Source organism: Anolis carolinensis, chromosome 4 (genome assembly GCF_035594765.1).
Source record: "Anolis carolinensis isolate JA03-04 chromosome 4, rAnoCar3.1.pri, whole genome shotgun sequence".
Classification (NCBI taxonomy): domain Eukaryota; kingdom Metazoa; phylum Chordata; class Lepidosauria; order Squamata; family Dactyloidae; genus Anolis; species Anolis carolinensis.
In genome coordinates this window covers 114396059-114417647 of record NC_085844.1, presented here as the reverse complement: position 1 = coordinate 114417647, position 21589 = coordinate 114396059, and the positions used below count along the sequence as shown (strand labels likewise).

Genomic DNA, 21589 nt, shown 5'->3' with positions numbered 1-21589 from the left:
ATGTTTGCAACTTCAGCATTCTGTGTGACTGTGTTATGGATCTAGTTTGTGGTTAGAGCACACGGGCAGTGATGAATAGCATTTAAATATTGGGAATCATATAGTTTCTGACTTTTTTTAAACTTTGAGGTAAATGCTGACTATGTAGGGCAATGTTTCTGAATTGGTCTTAGGAGTGTTGAAGTTGATGTGGAGAGAAATTCTATTGAAAAGGGTCAGATCTCAGATTATTAGAATCACATGCATGGCTAGTCATTCTGCTAAAAGGAACAGAGGAGTGTAGTTTTCTTTGAAAGGGGTACTTCAAGGCCATTTTGATCTAGTGAGATTTTCCTTAATGCACATGAATGCGCCCCTCTGCTCTGAGACTTGCAACCGTTACTGCATGAAATCTTCTTATATTGATTGGTGCTGTTGTGCTAAAGTCTACACAGGTAAGCTGATATCATGTAATAGCTCAAATACTTTGAAGGTCTATAATTCATTGATTAAGGTAGTCTGTCCACAAATGAACAGTGCGAAATATTTCACACCATCATTGTGTCCGCAATTTCTGTTAGTAAACTGCTGTCTCCAATTCTAGTTATGGTATAATAGCTAAGCGCTCAGAATTGTGTCATTTCCCAGGATTAAGTGGAAAGCTCAGTGTGTTGTGACTAGGGATATGCGTGATATACGTTTCCTTTGTTTCCTTTGTGCTTTCGTTTCGCGTCGACCATTTGTCGACACGAAACTAATGATGACATTTTCGTACAAAACAATAGGTGACACGAAAATGAAAGCTGCACAGTCATTGTGCTTGCTTTCGTTTTCTGCCATATGGCCTCCATGTCTACAGTCACTTCCTCATGTGTCAGAGAAGGAGGTGGTGCTAATCTGTCCTGTTTTGTCTTTCAAGAACAGTCTGTGGTAAGTAAATGAGGAGCCCTGGTGGCAAAGTGTGTTAAAGCACTGAGCTGCTGAACTTGCAGACCAAAAGGTCCCAGGTTCAAATCCTGGGAGCGGAGTGAGCGCCCGCTGTTGCTCCAGCTTCTGCCAACCTAGCAGTTTGAAAACATGCCAATGTGAGTAGATCAATAGGTACTGCTCTGGCGGGAAGGTAACGGCGCTCCATGCAGTCATGCTGGCCACACGACCTTGGAGGTGTCTATGGACAACGCCGGCTCTTCAGCTTAGAAATGGAGATGAGCACCAACCCCCAGAGTCAGACATGACTGGACTTAACGTCAGGGGAAACCTTTACCTTTACCTAAGTAAATGAAAACTTCTTTACTTCAGCAAAACCTAAAGAACAGCACACTCAGTGCAAAAGAAAGCAAGGAAGTCTTAGGGCAAACACAGTTCTTAGTCTCTGAGAAATTCCCAAATCAGATAGCAGTCTTACTTCAGACAAAGAAACAGCAATAAATCCTTAGGAGCAGTTTCCCAGATGCAGACTCGAAGCAGGCACAAGGGGAGCGAAGGCTTAGGCATTAGAGTCAGTTTCTTACCAGCAAAAGCTGGCTGCACCTGCTTCTGAGTCTCCTCACAGCTGCTAGGGTAGTTCCCAATTACTCAGCTGCATTTCTGGCAGCTATTCTAGCTGAACAACATCTCTGCTCTGTTTCCTTGCCTCTCCTGAAATGTGGGTACTTGCAAAATCTCCTCCACAGATTCCAACTCACTCTCAGATTCATGAACACTTTCCTGCTCCCCTTCCTCTTCTGAAGAAGAGGATCCCTAACACAATTGGATTGTCCAATCCTTGGCCAATCGGAGGCCAATGATTCACTGAAGTGGGCTGGGCAGGGAGGGTATATAAGGCAGGACTGTCCTTAAAGCAGAAGAGGGCCGGGCCAGCTTGTAGGAAAAGAGAATGCTTTTATCAGGGATTTTATGTATAAAAAGGAAAGAAAATCACTAGAAATCGGGGAAGACCCAAATGTTTTAAAAGTTGGTGGGCTAAAAGGGGTCGATATGCCCTCCGTGTGTGGCAATTTTAACCCCTCTATTCCTAAATCTGAGCGGGGAGCGAGCAACGGAATCCCTCCCATTGCTGCTAATGGCAGAAAAAAAATCGTTTTTCATAAGCAAGACGAAAATTTTATTAGTATAGGCGCCCCATTTTCAGAAACGAAAACAAATACGAAAATGAGACAAAACGAATGAAACTACATAAAACGAACAGCAATTCCATACAAAGTCACAACACTAGTTGTAACCCTTTGTGCCTGTGTGTGAGAGAGGGAAAATGAGAGAGAGATTTTGGAGTGAAAAAAACAAAAATATATGCATGGGAAAGTCTTCCATCTGGAAAAGCAGATTTAGAGCCTCTACCATGGCATGTAGTTTTCTATGTACACAGACTCCTAGAATTATAGAATTGCAGAGTTGGAAAGTATCCCAAAAATGATCTAGTCCAGGTCCCTGCCTGTTTGTGTTCTGTTTCTTGTTTTAAATGATCGTGGGAATATTTATTGGTATGCTTTCCCAGCAGCAATCTGCGATTGCCCAGTTAGTGGTCATAATACTTTAGACTTGTGCTTGGTAGTATTTTGGACTACAATTACCAGAATTCCCGAGTCAGCATGGCCAGTAGAATTTCCAAAACCCAAAATCTGGTTTAGTTCCAGTTTCCATTTTCTAACAAGACCCCTTCAGAGCCAGTAGACAAAAATTCAATTTGTTTAGTTTCCTTTCTCATATGCATGTCCTAACTTCTAGTCTTGCTAGACTAAGTTATGTCTGCTTACGGTTTCAGAGAAGGTTCTCTGCCTGGATGATTCATGATGATCCTTGCTTTCTAGGGCCTTAAGTTTTGTGGCTTTTTGCCAGTTTTAATGCAGGTGCAGTTATGACAATCTATAACAGGTCAAAGCTAATTTCAGATCAATTTGCTGGAGGGTGCCAGCAAATATACCAGAATCCTTTTGAAAAGTGCTATGGCCCATTCTTTTCAAGAGGTAGGAAAACTGTGTCTCACACTGGGTGAGATTTCTGCACAGCTCAAAATGATAGCCCCACAAATGGCTTTTCATGTACCCCTTCATATTTATTGTCCATTGACATAACAGAGGAAATAGTGGAGGGGCATATGTATCCATCTTAAATCATTTATTTATTTATTTATTCAGTGTATTTATATTTTGCCCTGCTCACCCCAAAGGGGACTCAGGGCGGATCACAATGCACATATACATGGCAAACATTTAATGCCATTAGACATACAGACATAGAGGCAATTTAACATTTTCCAGCTTCCGGCTTCACGAGGGTATGCTCGATACCAGCCACAGGGGGAGCTGTTGCTTCATCGTCCACTTGTGACACCGAGTCCTTGATGGAGTATTTCCGCATTCCTTTCTGCACGCTGCTGGAAGTTTTTTTATGGTGTCATAAATTAGTTAAATTAGCCTCCCTGCATAAAGTGGTACCTAAATTCTCTGCTCGACAGATGCAACTGTCTTTCGAGCTGCTTAGGCCAACAGCGAGCTAGGCTATTAATGGTCGGGAGCTTAATCCGACCTGGGCTTCGATCTCATGACTTCTCGGTCAGTAGTGATTTATTGCAGCTGGCTACTAACCAGCTGTGCCACAGCCCGACCCTAACCAACAAAGCAAATATAGTTGTAAGCTTTGTGTATCAAAACACTCCCATATACATTACAGTAGCATAGTGCAATCTCAACCTGAATCTCTAGCATTTGAGTAGAATATTCTCAATCAAAGTCCCACGTTGACTTCTGGCACACTCTTATCCAGGGCCGTAGCCAGAAAAAAATTTCGGGAGGGGTTTTGAAAATTTCGGGGGGGGGGGGGTTTAACCCCTAGCACACACCCCTCCCCGCTACAAACCTGTCAATATCTGCTTGAAATAGTGCCTGGAGGGACTCTTAATGTTTTGTGTCTCATAGACTTAGCATGGGGATCTGGTTAACCAGTTAAAATTCATGAGTAAACCAGGTTTTTTTTATAACCTGAAATTTTTTGGGGGGGGGGGGGTTTAACCCCTAAACCCCCCCCCCCCCCCCCCGCTACAGGCCTGCTCTTATCCATTCGTTTTTTCTGTGCTCTTCTGCTGCAGCAGCACTAATCTTCAATATTTTTTTCTCTGTTGTTCTGTTATCCTCCTTAAATATCTCTGTCTGTATTTCTGTGGTCTCATTTATTGAATCCGTTCCTGCACGTTAGCAATGAACATAGACATCAAAGAGAAGGGAAGGAAGTCCATGTCAGGCAAGTATTTCTCTCTCTTGTTACTCTCTTTTGCTGCTAATGCACCTCTTTCTATGGCTTGGTGTTTTCTGCTGATGGTTTTTCATACTCCGTTAGCTTTTATTAACATTAGTAGATATAGCTCAGCCCTGCAGAGCTTTCAACTGCTATCAGATCTGCACTAGCCAAGGATATTAATCATGATTCTGGTTGTCTCTGTCTTTTGGTCTCACTTGAGTGTTGCTGCCTCTCCCCACTTTCCGTCCTTTAAGAGTCCTAAGGATACCCCTGACAGTCTTCTTTAGCCCTGGGTCTTTTCTGTCAGCAACATTTTCTTGGCTGTCTTCAGTTAATCCAAAATACTAATGATAAAACAATGTTTTGACTGATGCTGAAGTCAGCTGTGCCCTCATATGCGACCTGGTTGGTTGGCTCATTAAAGCTGAATAAAGCTCAATAAAGCCACAGAAATTCGACATGGGAAAGCAGTGTGCATAATGTGTATATTTCTGCTTTGAATCACTATTTAGTTGCTTTACTTTTGAAAAAATATTTATTTGAAACAGCTTAACAAACTATAGAGAAATACCATGGGGCCTTCTGGGTCTCCCTCCATGGTTATCAAAATTTGTGGATGCCCAAGTCCAATTCTGTATGATGACATAGTAAAATGGTGGCCTTTATATAAAATGGAAAAATTAAAGTTTGCTTTTTTGCTTTTCTTTTTGGTAATATTTTCAATTCATAAATGGTTGAATCCATCGGTGCAAAATCCATAGATATGGAGTGTCAATTGTCGTCTAAGGTACCGTGTTTCCCCGAAAATAAGACAGTGTCTTATATTAATTTTTGCTCCCAAAGATGCGCTAGGTTTTATTTTCAGGGGATGTATTATTTTTCCATGAAGAAGAATTCACCATTATTGTTGAACAAAAAAATGAACATTATATACGAAGGGGCCCCGGTGGCTAAGTGCGTTAAAGCACTGAGCTGGAGACCGAAAGGTCGCCGGTTCAAACCCTGGGAGCGGCATGAGCGGCTGCTGTTAGCTCCAGCTCCTGCCAACCTAGCAGTTCGAAAACATGCCGATGTGAGTAGATCAGTAGATACCGCTCCGGTGGGAAGGTAATGGCGCTCCATGTAGTCATGCTGGCCCCATGACCTTGGAGGGGTCTATGGACAACGCCGGCTCTTTGGCTTAGAAATGGAGATGAGCACCAATCCCCAGAGTCAGACATGACTGGACTTAACGTCAGGGGAAACCTTTACCTTTTACTATATACTGTACAGTAGTTGTCATCACAAACCAGCATAACCAGACAAGCTGTGAATCCTATAAATAATTTCTTGCTATTACCATTATTTCCATATACAACACTCTATGGTATGTACATTTACCAATCCCACATGCTCTGGTGTTCTGTTTGGCGGGCATGCTTCCAAACAAAAACTTTACTAGGTCTTACTTTTGGGGAAAGTCTTATATTTAGCAATTCAGCAAAACCTCTACTAGGTCTTATTTTCCAGGGATGTCTTATTTTTGTAGAAACAGGGTAATATGGTATGGTGGCTAGATGGCCCTTTTCAAACATTAAAACAGGGTGAATAAATTCATGATCACAAGAGAGACTAGATCGGAGCCCCTCACTTTACTACCAATTTCTGTACATTTTTCCTGATTGATGCATAGTATAAAGAAGCTGTAAAAAGTTGGTGTGATCTAGGTCCACAATTGTGTAGGCTATGTGGGTGTGACTTCTTGAAGACATTTTCCTGCTCCAGGCAAATATTCATCACCTCTTTTTGTTTACAAAGTCCAACTAAACAGTCTAATTTCAACATTGGCAATAGAATTAAAAGTCCTCCACCATACACAGGAAAAGCATGTAACCCACACAGCTCTGTCCTCTTAAGACAGGAGAAGAGATTAGTTGGAATAGCCATCTACCTACGAAGCATTATTACTTTTTATAGTGAGTCATATCTTTTAATGATATATCCAGAATGTAATAGTCTTAGCTTTGTCATCTTGGCTTCTAGGAAGAGTTCAAGCTTGATTTGTTCTAAGATCCATCCATCTTTTTAGTAGCTCATGATACGTTCTTTAGCACCACATTTCAGATAATTTGATTTTCTTCCTATCAGCTTTTTTCACAATTCAGTTTCCACAACTATACATAGAAACTGGAAATACAACAGTGTGGGTTATCCTAGCTGTTCTATTCAGTTATACTCTTCAGGATCTTCTCTTACTATTGTATTGTAAGATACGATTGATAGAAACTCATGGCCCTTAGCCTGTGCATTATGCCGTTCATGGACTTCAGCCTAAAGGTTTAAGGTTGTATTTCATTGTAATATCTAAAAATGAAATTTTTTTAAAGTGTTAACTCTTCTTGCTGAGAACATATTGGATTTTGTGTGTTCTAAATGTTATTAACTTTTTTGTGAAATTTTCTTGCAAACACAAACAAATGTTGGTGGAAAAACACTGTTTTTGTTTTTTGTTATTGTACATAAGTTGATAACGTTTCAGCAATGTGTCATAATGGTCGGGATACCCTTTCTTAGTGTGGACAAGAAGACTTACAAATATTTGTTCTAATTCCAACTGCAGTCCCTGGGTATTTGAATTCAATTTTCTTTGGAGGCCTGTTGAATGGCTGAGTTTTTATCAAGGTCTTCGGTCATTGCATCCTAGGGGCGTGTTTAGAGCTGATAAGACTTATTTTAATAGAAAATCCATGGGAAAAAGCTGCCTCACCCCTGAGATGCTTACTTTGGTCAATTATATTGTTGTAACTTGATGGAAGTGGAAGAGTGCATGTTGAGAAATAATTGCTTTCCCTTTCCCTGAGTGGAAATTAAAACAGCAATATAAGTGTACATCATTTAAAAAAAATCCTTTTTACAAAGACATGTTTAGCCTGTCCAGCACTCCCCCATCCTCTCTTTTCAACAGAATAAAAATTAGGAAGATGGCGAAGGAGATGTTTCGCGAAATAGAAAGCAGAAGGGAGTGCCGATTAGCCTGTCTAAGCAGCAAGCTCTAGCATGTAAAAACAAAACAAACCATAGATTCCCCATTTCCCACAATAAATATCGAGGGACCAATTTGCCATTGTGTAAGTATTATTTTTGTGAATACTGTCACACCACAAAGCAAGAGATTATTTATTTACAGTATTTATATTCCGCCCTTCTCACCCCGAAGGGGACTCTGGGCGGATTACAATGAACACATATATGGCAAACATTCAATGCCAACAGACAAACAACATACAGTATAGACAGACACAGAAGCATTTAACATTTTTCTAGCTTCATGATTCCGGCCACAGGGGGAGCTATTGCTTCACCATCCACTAGTGGCTGTACTTCCTCATTCCTTTCCTCGTGTTTTGCTGGCAGTTTAATTAGTCAAATTAGCCTCCTGCATAAGGCGTACCTAAATTTCCCTACTTGACAGATGCAACTGTCTTTCGGGGCTGCATAGGTCAACAGCAAGCCGGGCTATTTAATGGTTGGGGGCTTAACCCGACCCGGGCTTTGAACTCATGACCTCTTGGTCAGTAGTGATTTATTGCAGCTGGTTACTAGCCAGCTGCGCCACAGCCCGGCCCAGAATAGATTATTGTATAGATTATAGTATAGATTAGGCCATCAGATTATTGTATAGATTAAACATTACAGTGTATGCAGGGTGTTTTTTAAACTGCCTAACCTGTTCATCACAGTGCAGGTATTCAGAGGTATACTGACTTTCCTAAGGGATCCATTGAATGTGCAGTAGAGAGTGATTGGAAGAGTGCTGGAAGTGGCATTTTGTAATCTGCAAACAGAATTTTTTAAACTAGTCTCCACTTCATTCAGATGATTTATGAAACTGCATGAAAATCACCTCTCACCTCTAATTTCTTCATGCAAATTGCCTTTCATGTGCTAAGTAAACATTTGCAGGGCCAGCATGTAATCCTGGAAAGCTTGTTTGAAATATCTTTATATAATCATCTACGGTCAACCAAGATTGTATGCCTTTTTAATGATGCTGATGCTCTTAGTCTGGTAGTTTGTATGCTTAGAGGAAATCCTTCTTATTCCCAACCCCTGAAATATTGAGAAGCTTCCGCACCTCCCCTGTATTTTACTACAACTTATAATGCGCACTTTAGCTTATCTATTACTGTAACCTCACTGGTTTTAATTCAATGTTTTATTAAGCGTGTTTTTATTTCATAGGTTAATGTTTAGATTTTATAATTGGTGCATGTTTTCGTCTATTGACGTATTATATACTGTTATTGTTTTTATTTGATATGTCTGTGAGCCACCGCAAGTCCCCTTCGGGGGAGATGGAGGCGGGATATAAATAAACTTATTATTATTATTATTATTATTATTATTATTATTATTATTATTATTATTATTTTATTGTATGACACAGCAAACAAGATAGATATGCTGGATTTTGTATCACAAAATCACAAGTTGAACATTTCCGTAGTGTCTAGGACTGTGTGATGTTTTTTCGGATGATGCGCGCAGATCCTAGTAGGGTGGCCTTTTGCAGTTGGCAGATCGTAATTTTGTCAATGTCTATTGTTTCCAAATGCCGGCTGAGATCTTTTGACACGGCACCCAATGTGCCCATCACCACCGGGACCACCTGCACTGGTTTCTGCCAGAGTCTTTGAAGTTCAATCTTGAGGTCCTGATAGCGGCTGAGTTTTTCCTGTTGTTTTTTGTCAATGCGACTGTCCCCTGGGATGGCAACATCAATGATCCAAACCTTTTTTTTTCCCCACAACTGTGATGTCTGGTGTGTTGTGTTCCAGAACTTTGTCAGTCTGGATTCGGAAGTCCCATAGTGTCTTTGCGTGCTCATTTTCCAATACTTTTGCAGGTTTGTGTTTCCCACCAGTTCTTTGCTGCTGGGAGGCGGTACTTGAAGCATAAGTTCCAATGAATCATTTGGGCCACATAGTTGTGCCTCTGTTTGTAGTCTGTCTGTGTGATTTTCTTACAGCAGCTGAGGATATGATCAATGGTTTCGTCGGTTTCCTTGCAGAGTCTGCATTTTGGGTCATCAGCTGATTTTTCGATCTTGGCCTTAATTGCATTTGTCCTGATGGCATGCTCCTGGGCTGCAAGGATCAGGCCATCTGTCTCCTTCTTCAGGGTCCCACTTGTGAGCCATAGCCAGGTCTTCTCCTTATCAGCTTTTCCTTCAATTTTGTCAAGGAACTTTCCATGCAATGTTTTGTTGTGCCAGTTGTCAGCTCTAGTTTGTAGTGTGGTTTTCTTATACTGGTTTTTTGTCTGCTGTGCTTTGAGGAGTTTCTGATTTTTGACTTCAATCAAATTATTATTATTATTATTATTATTATTATTATTATTACTACTACTATATCTTCATAGCTATTCATTTTAATTTTATTTCTTTCAGGTACTGACGGAGTCCCAGTCAGATGCTTCCTTATGGAATTCTTACCTCCTTTTTGTTGGCTGAACACAAAATAGTAACTGTGGGAGCACAAGAACCACTTTGGGTATTGGATTTTAGACTGGACCATTGGACAGCGTGACTTACCTGGCTGTTTCCAACATCTGGACAAATATGGAGACTCTGTCCCAGGATATTCTGCTGGAATGTCAGATTTGTTTCAATTACTACAGCCCCCGGAGGAGGCCCAAGTTACTGGACTGCAAGCATACCTGCTGTTCAGTTTGCCTTCAGCAGATGAGGACCAGCCAGAAGGACCTGCGGTGTCCGTGGTGCCGAGGGATCACTAAACTGCCGCCTGGCTTTTCCGTCTCCCAGCTGCCAGATGACCCAGAGGTCATTGCTGTGATTGCAATACCTCACACATCAGAGCACACTCCAGTCTTCATCAAACTTCCTAGCAATGGGTGTTACATGCTGCCCTTGCCCATCTCCAAGGAGAGGTCCCTCTTGCCAGGAGACATTGGCTGTCGTCTTCTCCCAGGCAGCCAGCAAAAGTCTCTCACTGTGGTGACAATCCCCGCCGAGCAGCAGCCATTGCAAGCTGGGGTCCCGCAAGAGGCTGGAGATGAGGAGCAAGACAGGAGAGGCATAGTGAAAAGCTCCACCTGGTCAGGGGTTTGCACTGTCATTCTGGTGGCTTGCGTCCTGGTCTTCCTCCTGGGAATTGTCCTCCACAACATGTCCTGCATCTCCAAGCGCTTCACTGTGATCTCCTGCGGCTGAAAGGAGACTGCCATGGCGAAACTTCCTAGGGGTTTGGGCAGGTGGTTATGGTGGTGACAGTATGCCATGAGATGAAGCGCTGTCGCATGGACTGTTCTCCAGTACTGAGTCACTGACATTGGGCAAGCTGGTTGATAGTCCAGAGTCTGCTGTAAAAAAAATAAAAAAATAAAAAGTAGGGCCTTGAGACCTGTTGGTAGAGTATGGGCACATCCAATGCTTATTTTGCTGGTAACAGTATCAAGGAAGACTGCATGCATCACCATAATCACTTAACAAATGAGCTGTAATTTGTAATGATTTCATCCTGTTATGAGATTAAAGATGTCTATTTAGCTGGTTCTACTGTAAAAGTATAGGACACAGTCTCTCCCCCTCTCTCTGTCTCTCTCTTTCATAACAGAGTAGTAAATTTACAAATCAAAATGCTGTATGTTCAAGTAGATTTCAACATTTTGAATTAAGAAAGTTGAGCTACCCAGTACTTTTCCAGACGTAGCAAAAGCATAACTCTCTATTTTTAAACAGCAAAGGGGAAGATGTGAAAAGTAGTCATTTAGTCAATAAGGCTTTTTTGTATCTTTTAAATTGCACATTAATGGTTTAAAAAAATCTGTGCCATAGTTATAGAAAGGAGGCATTTTTTTCTAAAGCTTTGGAAGTATTTTGGATGTAATATATGTGTGTTTATGCTCATCCTGTTTTCTTCTGTAGTTTAAGTGATTTTTTTAAAGACGTGAAATGAGACATGCATAGAAACAATAAAGGGAACTAGGAAGGATGTCTAGAAGTTCAGCTAAAACGTTTGTCCCTTCTGCAAAACTCTACTTGACAATGTAAATCCTGGGCATGCTATTTCAAGCGCACATAGTGGATGTATTAGGTTTCTCAAGCACCTGTCCTTCAGGAGCTTAGTAGGAATAGCATAATACAAGATACCAGCTGATCTATGTACAAGTGAATGGCACAGTGAATGACTGTTGAAGACTTTTATTCAGGTTGTCTATCATTTGAATGCAAGCTGAAACTACATTCCTGAAGGAAGCATAACTAAAGTTCTATAGATACTTGTTCATTATTGAGACTGTGGAGTACAAACTGAGGTTGTGCTTACGATGCAGAATGTATAAATAAACCAGATATGTGGCACTGCCTACTGTCAAGTGTGAAAAAATTACAAACATAACATTGAAAAATGGTAAAAAAATAAATAAATGGGTGAACCGGTTGGTAACCTGGGTCAGGAAAAGTAATAATCTCTTAAAGGACAAGATAAGGTTTTCCTCATCTTTATCCCAAGTGGACTGCGAAGGTGAGCTCTTGTTTTGCAAATCACAAATGATGGTACTCATTTTAAGGAAAGCATATTGGGCATTTACACAAGGCAGAGGTATTGAAGCTAGTGGTGCCTTGACTACATTCATCCTACACATGTAGAGAAACAAGTAGGAAGCTTACCTTGACAGCAGTAAGAAATATCCAAGATGTTTGTTTCATGGTATCAGAGATGGGTAATCTTTTACCATCAAGCTATTTTATCAGGAGACAATATCTCTTTGCAAGGGATTATGAACCTTGCCCAGGCCTTGAGACAACCATCTGGGCTTCTAAACTGAGTATAATACAGAATGGGGGAGCCTGGCTCGACAGCAGTATGTGTGAAAAAGATCTTGGAGTCCTCGTGGACAACAAGTTAAACTTGAGCCAACAATGTGATGCGGTGGCAAAAAAAGCCAATGGGATTTTGGCTTGCATAAATAGGAATATAGTGTCATGCCACCCCTCTATTCTGCCTTGGTCAGACCACACCTGGAATACTGTGTCCAATTCTGGGCACTGCATTGAAGGGAAATGTTAACAAACTGGAAGTTGTCTAGAAGAGGGCAACCAAAATGATCAAGGATCTGGAGAATGAGCCCCATGAGGAGCAGCTTAAGGAGCTGGACATGTTTAGCCTGCAGAGGAGGAGGCTGAGAGGAGACATGTTGAGGGCCATGTATAAATATGTGAGGGGAAGTCATAGGAAGGAGGGAGCATGCATGTTTTCTGCTGCCCTGGAGACTAGGACACGGAACAATGGCTTCAAACTACAGGAAGGGAGATTCCACCTGAACATTAGTAAGAACTTCCTAACTATGAGAGCAGTTCAGCAGTGGAACTCTGCTCCAGAGTGTGGTGGAGGCTCTTTCTTAGAAGGATTTTAAGCAGACGCTAGATGGCTATCTATCAGGGTGCTTTGAATGCAATTTTCCTGCCTCTTGGCAGGGGGTTGGACTGGATGGCCCACGAGGTCTCTTCCAACTCTATGATTCTAAGTTATTTCTATATACTGAGATTCAGTGTAGGCCATTTTATGATCATGCTGTCGCACCTCAGGTTAGCTTCACCTTGCTATATACATCAAACTGCACACAGGTTGAAGTCTTTTTAGTTAAATAGAAAATAGAGAATAAAAAGTTCTTAAAAAGCAAAAGTAAAGTTCCAAAAATTCATTATAAAATAAAGCCTTCGAGCATAATCCAAGAAATCACAAGGAATAAACAAAGTCCTATTAGAGCATGACAAAGTCCCAGGAACATGAACACATAGGCTGCAAGATAATCCAGGAAAACGAGAGCTTGCTTATTGGTTGAACGAATGTTGCACTGACAAAGGTTTGTCTCCAAACACATACCCGTTGCAAAGCATGAAAGCATTTCCCTGCCCTCTAACCTTCCTCTTGTTTGCAATTGTCACACTCCTCCGAACCCTGAATTCCAAACTGTCAGCTCAATCTAAGGAACCTCTTTCGTCAAGGTCAGCCTGCTCATTAGTTTGCTGAGCCTCATTATCAGACTGAGAACTGTCCTCCTTTTCCAAGTCAGTTTGCACCTGGCTAGTTTCAGTATCATCAACATTATTCCTGGCTGTGGGAAAATGAACTTGCACTCTCTGTTCCTCTTCTACAACAGGGACATTTTGAACCTGAGTTTGAACCTGAATCCCATCATCCTAATCAGTTAATCTGAGGTTCCAGCTGAGTCACAACACATGCACTAACAAAGACACTCGCCTCATCCTCAGGCCTAGACTTTGACTACAAAGTGGTGGACTTTTGGCATATTTCTCCATTCCCACCACCATCCCATCACCTATTAGAATGGTGCTGACAACTATTTAGCCTTGCGTGTTTTATGTTCGCAAAAGCATTTGAAATTACCTTGCTTCTTATTTATTTACAGTATTTATATTCCGCCCTCACCCCGAAGGGGACTCAGGGCGGATCACATTATACACACATAGGGCAAACATTCAATGCCCATAAACACATCAAACAGACCGAGACAGACAGACGCAGAGGCAATTTAACCTTCTCCTGAGGGGATGTTTGATTCTGGCTCGGGGCAGCAGCTGCTTCTTCATCCACTCTGACGGCACTTCCTCATTCCAATGTTGTAAATTAGTTAAACTTGCCTCCCCACTTTTTTTTATAAGTGGTGCCTTATTTCCTACTTGATAGACGCAACTATCTTTCGGGTTGCCAGGTCAGCAATGAGCAGGGGCTATTTTTTATTTTTAATGGACGGGTGCTCACCCCGCCACGGGCTGGCCTCGAACTCATGACCTCACGGTCAGAGTGATTTATTGCAGCTGCTCAGCCTGCGCCACAGTCCGGCCCCGGCTTCATGAGACATTCTTCATGTTATGACCCAGTTTTATGATGTTGGACTACAACTCCAGCATCCCTCACCATTGGCTGTTCAAGGACTGCTGGGTTCTCATCCAACAATATCTGAAGGATCTCACTTCGCTCAGCTCTACTTTGTGTCTATTGTATGTGGGAGCTTTCCCCAGTGATGCATCCATCTTATGTTATTTGAGGCTCAGGTAGAATCAGAATCAAGCTAGATACTCAATATCATCTGGCACAGTCCTTATTGGACAGTCTCAAATAAGATTTTAGGTGAGGAATTGACATGTTCAATTCAGTAAATTTCCTACTTGTAGTCTTTCTTCTCCTTTCCTCCACATCTGGGAGCTATCCTGCAGCTGTATTCTGATCCCAGATCTTTCATTCTCCAACAAACTAACCAAGTTTGGGAATAACTTCACTTGATTTCCTTCATCCTTATCATTTTGTCACCCTTCACCTTTTGTTCGGTTGTCTTCACAGTTTCAGGTTAGAAGTTCACTGTGCATGGAGCAGCAGCATGTTGGAGGAAAAGCAAGGTTGAGTCTTTCTCTCTGATGTCCCATTGTTTTCTGTTAGGGAAATGGGTAGCTGTTTTATTTTTTTACTGGGGATGTCAGTTGCTTGTGGACCCAACATGGTACCATCTGGCTCATGTTGAAGTTTTTAGCTGAATCCTATTATGCATGGGCTCATGCTTGGGGGAAAATAATGGTTTCGAGGAGTGGTGTGTCAGGCAACTCTATGCCAAAAGAGATGGGATTTTTACAACATCACAAGTAGCACAGGAACAGTTGTTTCCCCTCTCAGGAATAAGACAAACCTACTGCTGTTTAATGTTGTCCTGTAATGAAGTATTTAGAATTCTTTTTCGAATGTGGTCAGTTTGTTCCTGGTTTCAAATGAACATGCTGGAGCAAGTCAAGTTGTTTGTTTATACAAGCAGTGATCCTGAGTTCAACAAGTCTTATACTTCATTCCTCTATATTTTTTTAAAGAATGGCTCCTTCTCAATGTAATATTTGTCTTTAAAAAAGATTAAGGCACGCTGTTCAGTTATTTGCTATGTTTCTAAAGGATTTGCAGAAACTGAAGTCCCTGGAAAGTTGTTTTGCTGAATAAAGTGCCAATTGTGGCTATTTACTTCCTTTGATAGAAGGTAAAGGTAAAGGTTTTCCCTGACATTAAGTCCAGTCGTGACCGACTCTGGGGGTTGGTGCTCATCTCCATTTCTAAGCTGAAGAGCCGGCGTTGTCCATAGACATCTCCAGGTCATGTGGTAATGGCGCTCCATGACTGCATGGAGCGCCATTACCTTCCCGCCGGAGCGGTACCTATTGATCTACTCACATTTGCATGTTTTCGAACTGCTAGGTTGGCAGGAGCTGGGACTAACAGCGGGCGCTCATTCCGCTCCCGGGATTTGAATCTGGGACCTTTCGGTCCGCAAGATCAGCAGCTCAGCGCTTTAACACTTCACCACTGGGGCGAAGAAATAGCTGTGTAAATCAGTGCTATGTACCATGTAGTATGAGTGGATAGCTCATAACCAAAAAGCTCTTTATTTTGAGATCATTCAAGCTAATTTGTTGTAGGGGGATCTCTCATCTGAGTACAATGGCCTTCCAAGTTCTTGAAAGATGCCTGTACGTGAGTTTTTTTTTAATGTGTGGAGATCGGTGCACAGCTGATCAACACATAGTCTTCACAGAGTGGGGGTCCCAACTAGTAGTGTGGTTAACACAACAGTGGCTTCTCAATCTGTTGCAGCCTTCTTCCACCTTCACAGCCGTTGTAACATGCCACGTTATCTTCTGTCTGATCCACTGTTAAGGTCTTCGGATTGTGCTCGGTCTGGAATCTCCCTTGTGCCCTCCCCCAGGAGTGTATGATTTTGGCTCATTGGAACACGCAAGCCCCCACACCACAACAAGGTGACCAACAAGTGGCGTGGTTAACACGATGCCGGTGGCTTCTCAATCTATTGCAGCCTTCTGCCTTCACAGTCATTGTAACATGTGTCATGTTATCTTCCGCCTGATCCGCCATTGATGTCTTCAGATTGTGCTCGGTCTGGAACCTCTCCTTTGGCCCCCTCTGGGAGTGCATGATTCTGGTGGCTGCGTCCACAGATTCATTGGAACATGCAAGCTCCCATACCAAAACAAGGTGACAATCCATCGAGAGGGTGTAGGGCAATGATGGGCAACCTTTTGTGCTTGGTGTGTCAAAATTCACCAAAAAACCTAGCATGACTTGGGTGGCGTGTCACTTCGAGAAAAAACCCCCATAATTTCACAATATATATAGTTTAAATAACCAAAAATATATAATTGTAATATATAACTGTATTTAATAAATCAAAAACTATTTACTACCATTATTTCAACAATCTATGGTACCTCTTGCAATTTCCACACTGATTTCTCTCTATTGTAGTTTCAATGTAGTCATGAATAATGAATAATATAATAATAATAGTAATAATATAATAATATACTACAATAATAATAGAATAATAATAGAATGATATATATATCTATATATATAAAAGAGTGATGGCATCAGGGCAGCAGACAAAACAACAAAACTAAAGGCCCCCCAACCTCGAAATTTGACAACACAACCCATCATCCATGGCTCTAGGTTGATGCAACAAAAATAAAATAAAAATAAAGTCCTAATTAGAGGGAAAGGAATAATTGTTTTTATCCAATTGCTGCCAGTTAGAGGGCTAAGCTCCGCCCACTTGGTCTCCTAGCAACCTACTCAGTCCAGGGGACAGCCACAGTTAGGCCTCAGGCCTCTTCCACACTGCCTATAAGATACAGATTATCTGATTTTAACTGGATTATATGGCAGTGTAGACTCAAGGCCCTTCCACATAGCTATATTACCCATTTAGAATCTTATATTATCTGCTTTGAACTGGATTATCTTGAGTCCACACTGCCAGATAATTCACTTCAGTGTGCATTTTATACAGCTGTGTAGAAGGGGCAGTTCTAGGCAGATAATATAAGATTACAAATATACAGTAGAGTCTCACTAATCCAACATAAACAGTGTCCCCTATCCTCACCACTTTCACAGTACACCAACAACCAAATGCATACTAAACATAAAGACAACCATACAACAGACATTCAATACCACCACTACCTCAACAATTTCTCACCAACACCACCAGACAACGCCACAGCAACGCGTGGCCGGGCACAGCTAGTATGTGTGTGTGTGTGTGTGTGTGTGTGTATGTATATATATATATGTGTGTGTGTGTGTGTGTGTGCGTGCGTGCGCGCATGTGTAAGGTAAAGGTTTTCCCCTGACCAGGTTAAGTCCAGTCATGTCTGTCTCTGGGGGCTGGTGCTCATCTCCATTTCTAAGCCGAAGAGCCGGCGTTGTCCATAAACACCTCCAAGGTCATGTGGCTGGCATGACTGCATGGAGTGCCGTTACCTTCCCGCCGGAGCAGTACCTATTGATCTACTCACATTGGCATGTTTTCAAACTCCTAGGTTGGCAGGAGCTGGAGCTAACAACGGCTGCTCACGCCACTCCCGGGGATTGAACCTGGGACCTTTCGGTCTCCAGCTCAGTGCTTTAACGAACTTTACCACCGAGGCAAAGTTATATATATAATATTATATATATAATATGTGCATAATTCCCATGGAGTAAAAACAAAACCACTGGACCAAATCACACCAAATTTGGCCACAAAAGACATTAGTCATCCAATCAATCTGCATGCGGCAGTGTGTCAGCAAAAATGGCTAGGCGTGTCAGTACTGACACGCATGTCATAGGTTGGCCATAACTGGTGTAGGGTATCTAAACATAAGTTGCTCCATTGTGTATATTTGAGATGCACAGTGCTTTACAACTAGGCTTTATACATGTTTTTCTTTTCTTCCACAAGCCACTTTTTATTGCTGAAATATTGGGTTTGACATCAAACATACAACATTACATTTTATAATTGAAACCAGCAGGCTGTCCATTACCTATTATCGTGTATAAAGGTGGAATGTCAAGAAATGTTCTGTTTATGAGCTATATATTTGAGAGCTTTCCCCTACAGGCCAACATAATTCTCCAAAGCATGCACGGTTAAGCTGATTTTTACTGGGGTTTTACACGTAGGCTTGTTTCTCGTTGCCAGAGGAATTGAAATAGTGAGATGCTCTTAATTCCTAATGCATCTGACATAGAATTAGATTTCCTACTAGGCTTTGATGTTGAAAACCCATTTCCATATACATGAGCACATTTTTTAAAAAGCAAGAAAACTTGAGTGGCCAGAGTTTGCAAAACATTTTGTGGGGCAAATCCTTGGATGGAATTTGGAAGGAGATAATGTATACATGTTGAAGATTTGCTACTGAAGACTTCTCACACTAGAGAAACTTTAAGAATACTAGAATTAGAAAGGAGCAATTTGCCGTTGGGCAAGTGTAAGGAATGGTCTGTAGCACGCCTCTGCATACTTGGTCTTTTTCTCAGTTACAAGTTAGTGTCATGGTTTAAGCTTGGAAAAGTTACTTGTTGCACTACAACTCCATGCTGGCTGGGGGATTCTCAACACTCCAAATGATAACTTTTCAACATTCTGCTTTTTTATGTGAATATGATTTATGAAACTCTTCCCTCTGGCACAGGAAATAAAGGAAAGTATTTCCACTTCCCATTTCAAACCAAGCACAGTTTGGGTTGCTGTGGGTTTTCTGGGCTGTATGGCCATGTTCCAGAAGTATTATCTCCGGACTTTTTGCCCATATCTATCTATCTATCTATCTATCTATCTATCTATCTATCTATCTATCTATCTATCTATCTATCTATCTGTCTATCTGTCTATCTGTCTATCTATTTATTTACAGCATTTATATTCCGCCCTTCTCACCCCGAAGGGGACTCAGGGCGGATCACATTACACATATAGGCAAACATTCAATGCCTTTTAACACAGAACAAAGACAAACAAACATAGGCTCCGAGCGGGCCTCGAACTCATGACCTCCTGGTCAGAGTGATTCATTGCAGTTATTTGCAGCTGGCTTGCTCTCCCGCCTGCGCCACAGTCCGGGCCCATATCTATGGCAGGCATCCTAAAGTTGTGAGGTGTTTGAAACTAGGCAAGTGAGTTTTATATATCTGGAATGTTCAGGGTGGGAGAAAGAACTCTTGTCTGCCTCAGGCAAGTTTGAATGTTTCAATGCTTCTGGAACATGGCCATACAGCCCGGAAAACTCACAGCAACCCAGTGATTCTGGCCATGAAAGCCTTCGACAACACATTAAGCAGTTTCTCGTGAGATCTAAACTGGAGTAATCATGTTCTAACTATATTCCGAGAACACATAGCATCTGAAACATTGGTTTGAACCTGGCTTATTCTCCGTAATCATATTAAAAATATATTTATAAAAACCTCATAATATGTGAATATAAAAAGGTTGCTTGGAAATATATGTATCACTAGAGAGTGGCTGTATCTCCCTATTGAATGAGCCCGTGCTGTACATCTGGGCTTTTCATGTTTAAACATGTGAAATTGGTTTCTGCAGCAAAATTGCTTCAGGGCTAAGAAGAGATGCCACCTGTGAATTTCATGTTTGCTTTTCCGAGGTCCATGGAGTGAGTTGGAAATGCAAATGCAAATCAATAAATGCAAGTTTTCTGCTTACTGCCTTCTGCATAATCCCCACTTTAAAAGGGTTGGTCCCAGAATGCCAGAGACAATGAGTAGGTATCACTCTGTGTTTCCGCTAGCTTCTGTTTTTGACCTTTTCGGATTCTGCTTGTCAGGATATTTCATTGGCAATCCAGTTGAAGAATCAATAATTCTTATTTAGTGGTGAATAAATCCTTTTGAAATATACTAGGAAAGAATATAGTATCCTGTCAAGAAAAGGTTTTGATTCATGCCATTGAATCAGAGATGATACACGTTTGCCCTCTCTGCACACAGAAACTGGCAAATGGTTTTCACAATCGCTTTAAGGCAAAATCCCAGCAGATCAGAATTCTTATAAAATTAAGATATAATTTTGATTATTTTAGCTGGGCGTAAAAGCACCATGAACACATTCAGAAATGTAATGCTAAGGCTTGGTCATCCTGTCTTCTGGGAGTTGTAGTCCAGAAATACAACTTTTCTACCAGCTCCATACATTTGATGACTCTTCATGTGGCACTGAATAAATTCCAGGATTACGTCTTGCCAAAACATGTACTCCATTGCATATCTCAGAGTACCAAAATACCTATGCTTGGTGTCTTAAAAGCACCAACACATACTTTTAGCTCCTTGTTCTATTACAACCTCTGATAATGACCCATTCTGAACCTGCTCTTAGAAATTCAACACTTACCAGACTTTGTGAAGAAAGATGAAACACACTAAGAAAAGCATGTTCTAATTTTTATAAGTGATTGTGGAACAACCTCTTTTTTATTCCAGTCCAAACAACTTGTGCTTTATGTACACTGGAGAGGATTGGACCATATGGTGTTACACTTCTCCTTGCAATAATTTCATCAATGTGCAATGAAATCAACATTTTCATTTGTATCCTGTCTTTTTTCTAACCCTGGGACTGATGGTGGTGTACAAAGGTTAAACAAGATGCAGCATTGTAATTCATATCACACATAAACTTTATACATTTCCCTCTTGATTTGTTTGGATTAAGAAAGCGCATTACTGAGAAGTAGCTACTGGAAAATAGGAATAGGTGCTACTGTGTTTCCCCGAAAATAAGACAGTGTCTTATATTAATTTTTGCTCCCCAAATTGCACTAGGTATTATTTTCAGGGGATGTCTTATTTTTCCATGAAGAAATATTCAAATTTATTGTTGAACAAAAAATGAACATTATATACTGTACAGTAGTTGTCATCACAAAACAGCATAACCAGACAAACTGAATCCTATCAAGAATTTCTTGTTACTACCATTATTTCCATGTACAACAATCTATGGTACATACGTTTACCAATCCTGCATGCTCTGGTGTTCTGTTTGGCGGGCATGCTTCCATTTTTTTTACTAGGTCTTACTTTTGGGGGAGGCCTTATATTTAGCAATTCAGCAAAACTTTTGGGAAAGTTTTCAGGGGATGTCTTATTTTCAGGGAAACTGGGTAGTAGTATATCGCAATGGATTATACCTGGAAAAAATGACTTGCGATCAAAAGATATGAGTCCAGAATCACATAGAAAATGATTTCTCCTTGTATTATTATGATTATAATTATTATGATTTCTCATTGAATTGTTGCCAATTGTATGCCGCCCTGAGTCCCTTCGGATGAGAAGGGCGGGATAGAAATATTGGAAATAAATAAATAAATAAATAAATTGTATTATGACATAGCTACATTGCTTTCCTACCACCACTATGTTTTGTTTTCTGGTGCCCAGAACCAGGATAGGGTGGTGGATTTTAATACTTTAAAAAAAACACACACACACATATATGCAATTCT

At 41.1% G+C, this 21589-nt stretch overlaps 1 protein-coding gene across 7 annotated transcripts in view; it reads left to right on the top strand.

Moving 5' to 3' along the window:
- Positions 1–11575, top strand: part of rnf152 (ring finger protein 152) — an 81220-nt gene extending 69645 nt beyond the window's left edge. For all 7 annotated transcript variants that reach the window (XM_008116868.3, XM_008116870.3, XM_003224798.4 and 4 more), the window contains exon 3: positions 9641–11575. In XM_008116868.3, coding sequence (XP_008115075.1) covers positions 9812–10423 — 612 coding nt within the window. In that variant the 5' untranslated portion in view covers positions 9641–9811 and the 3' untranslated portion in view covers positions 10424–11575. The remainder of the gene's footprint in view (positions 1–9640) is intronic.
- Positions 11576–21589: the final 10014 nt, after the last annotated feature.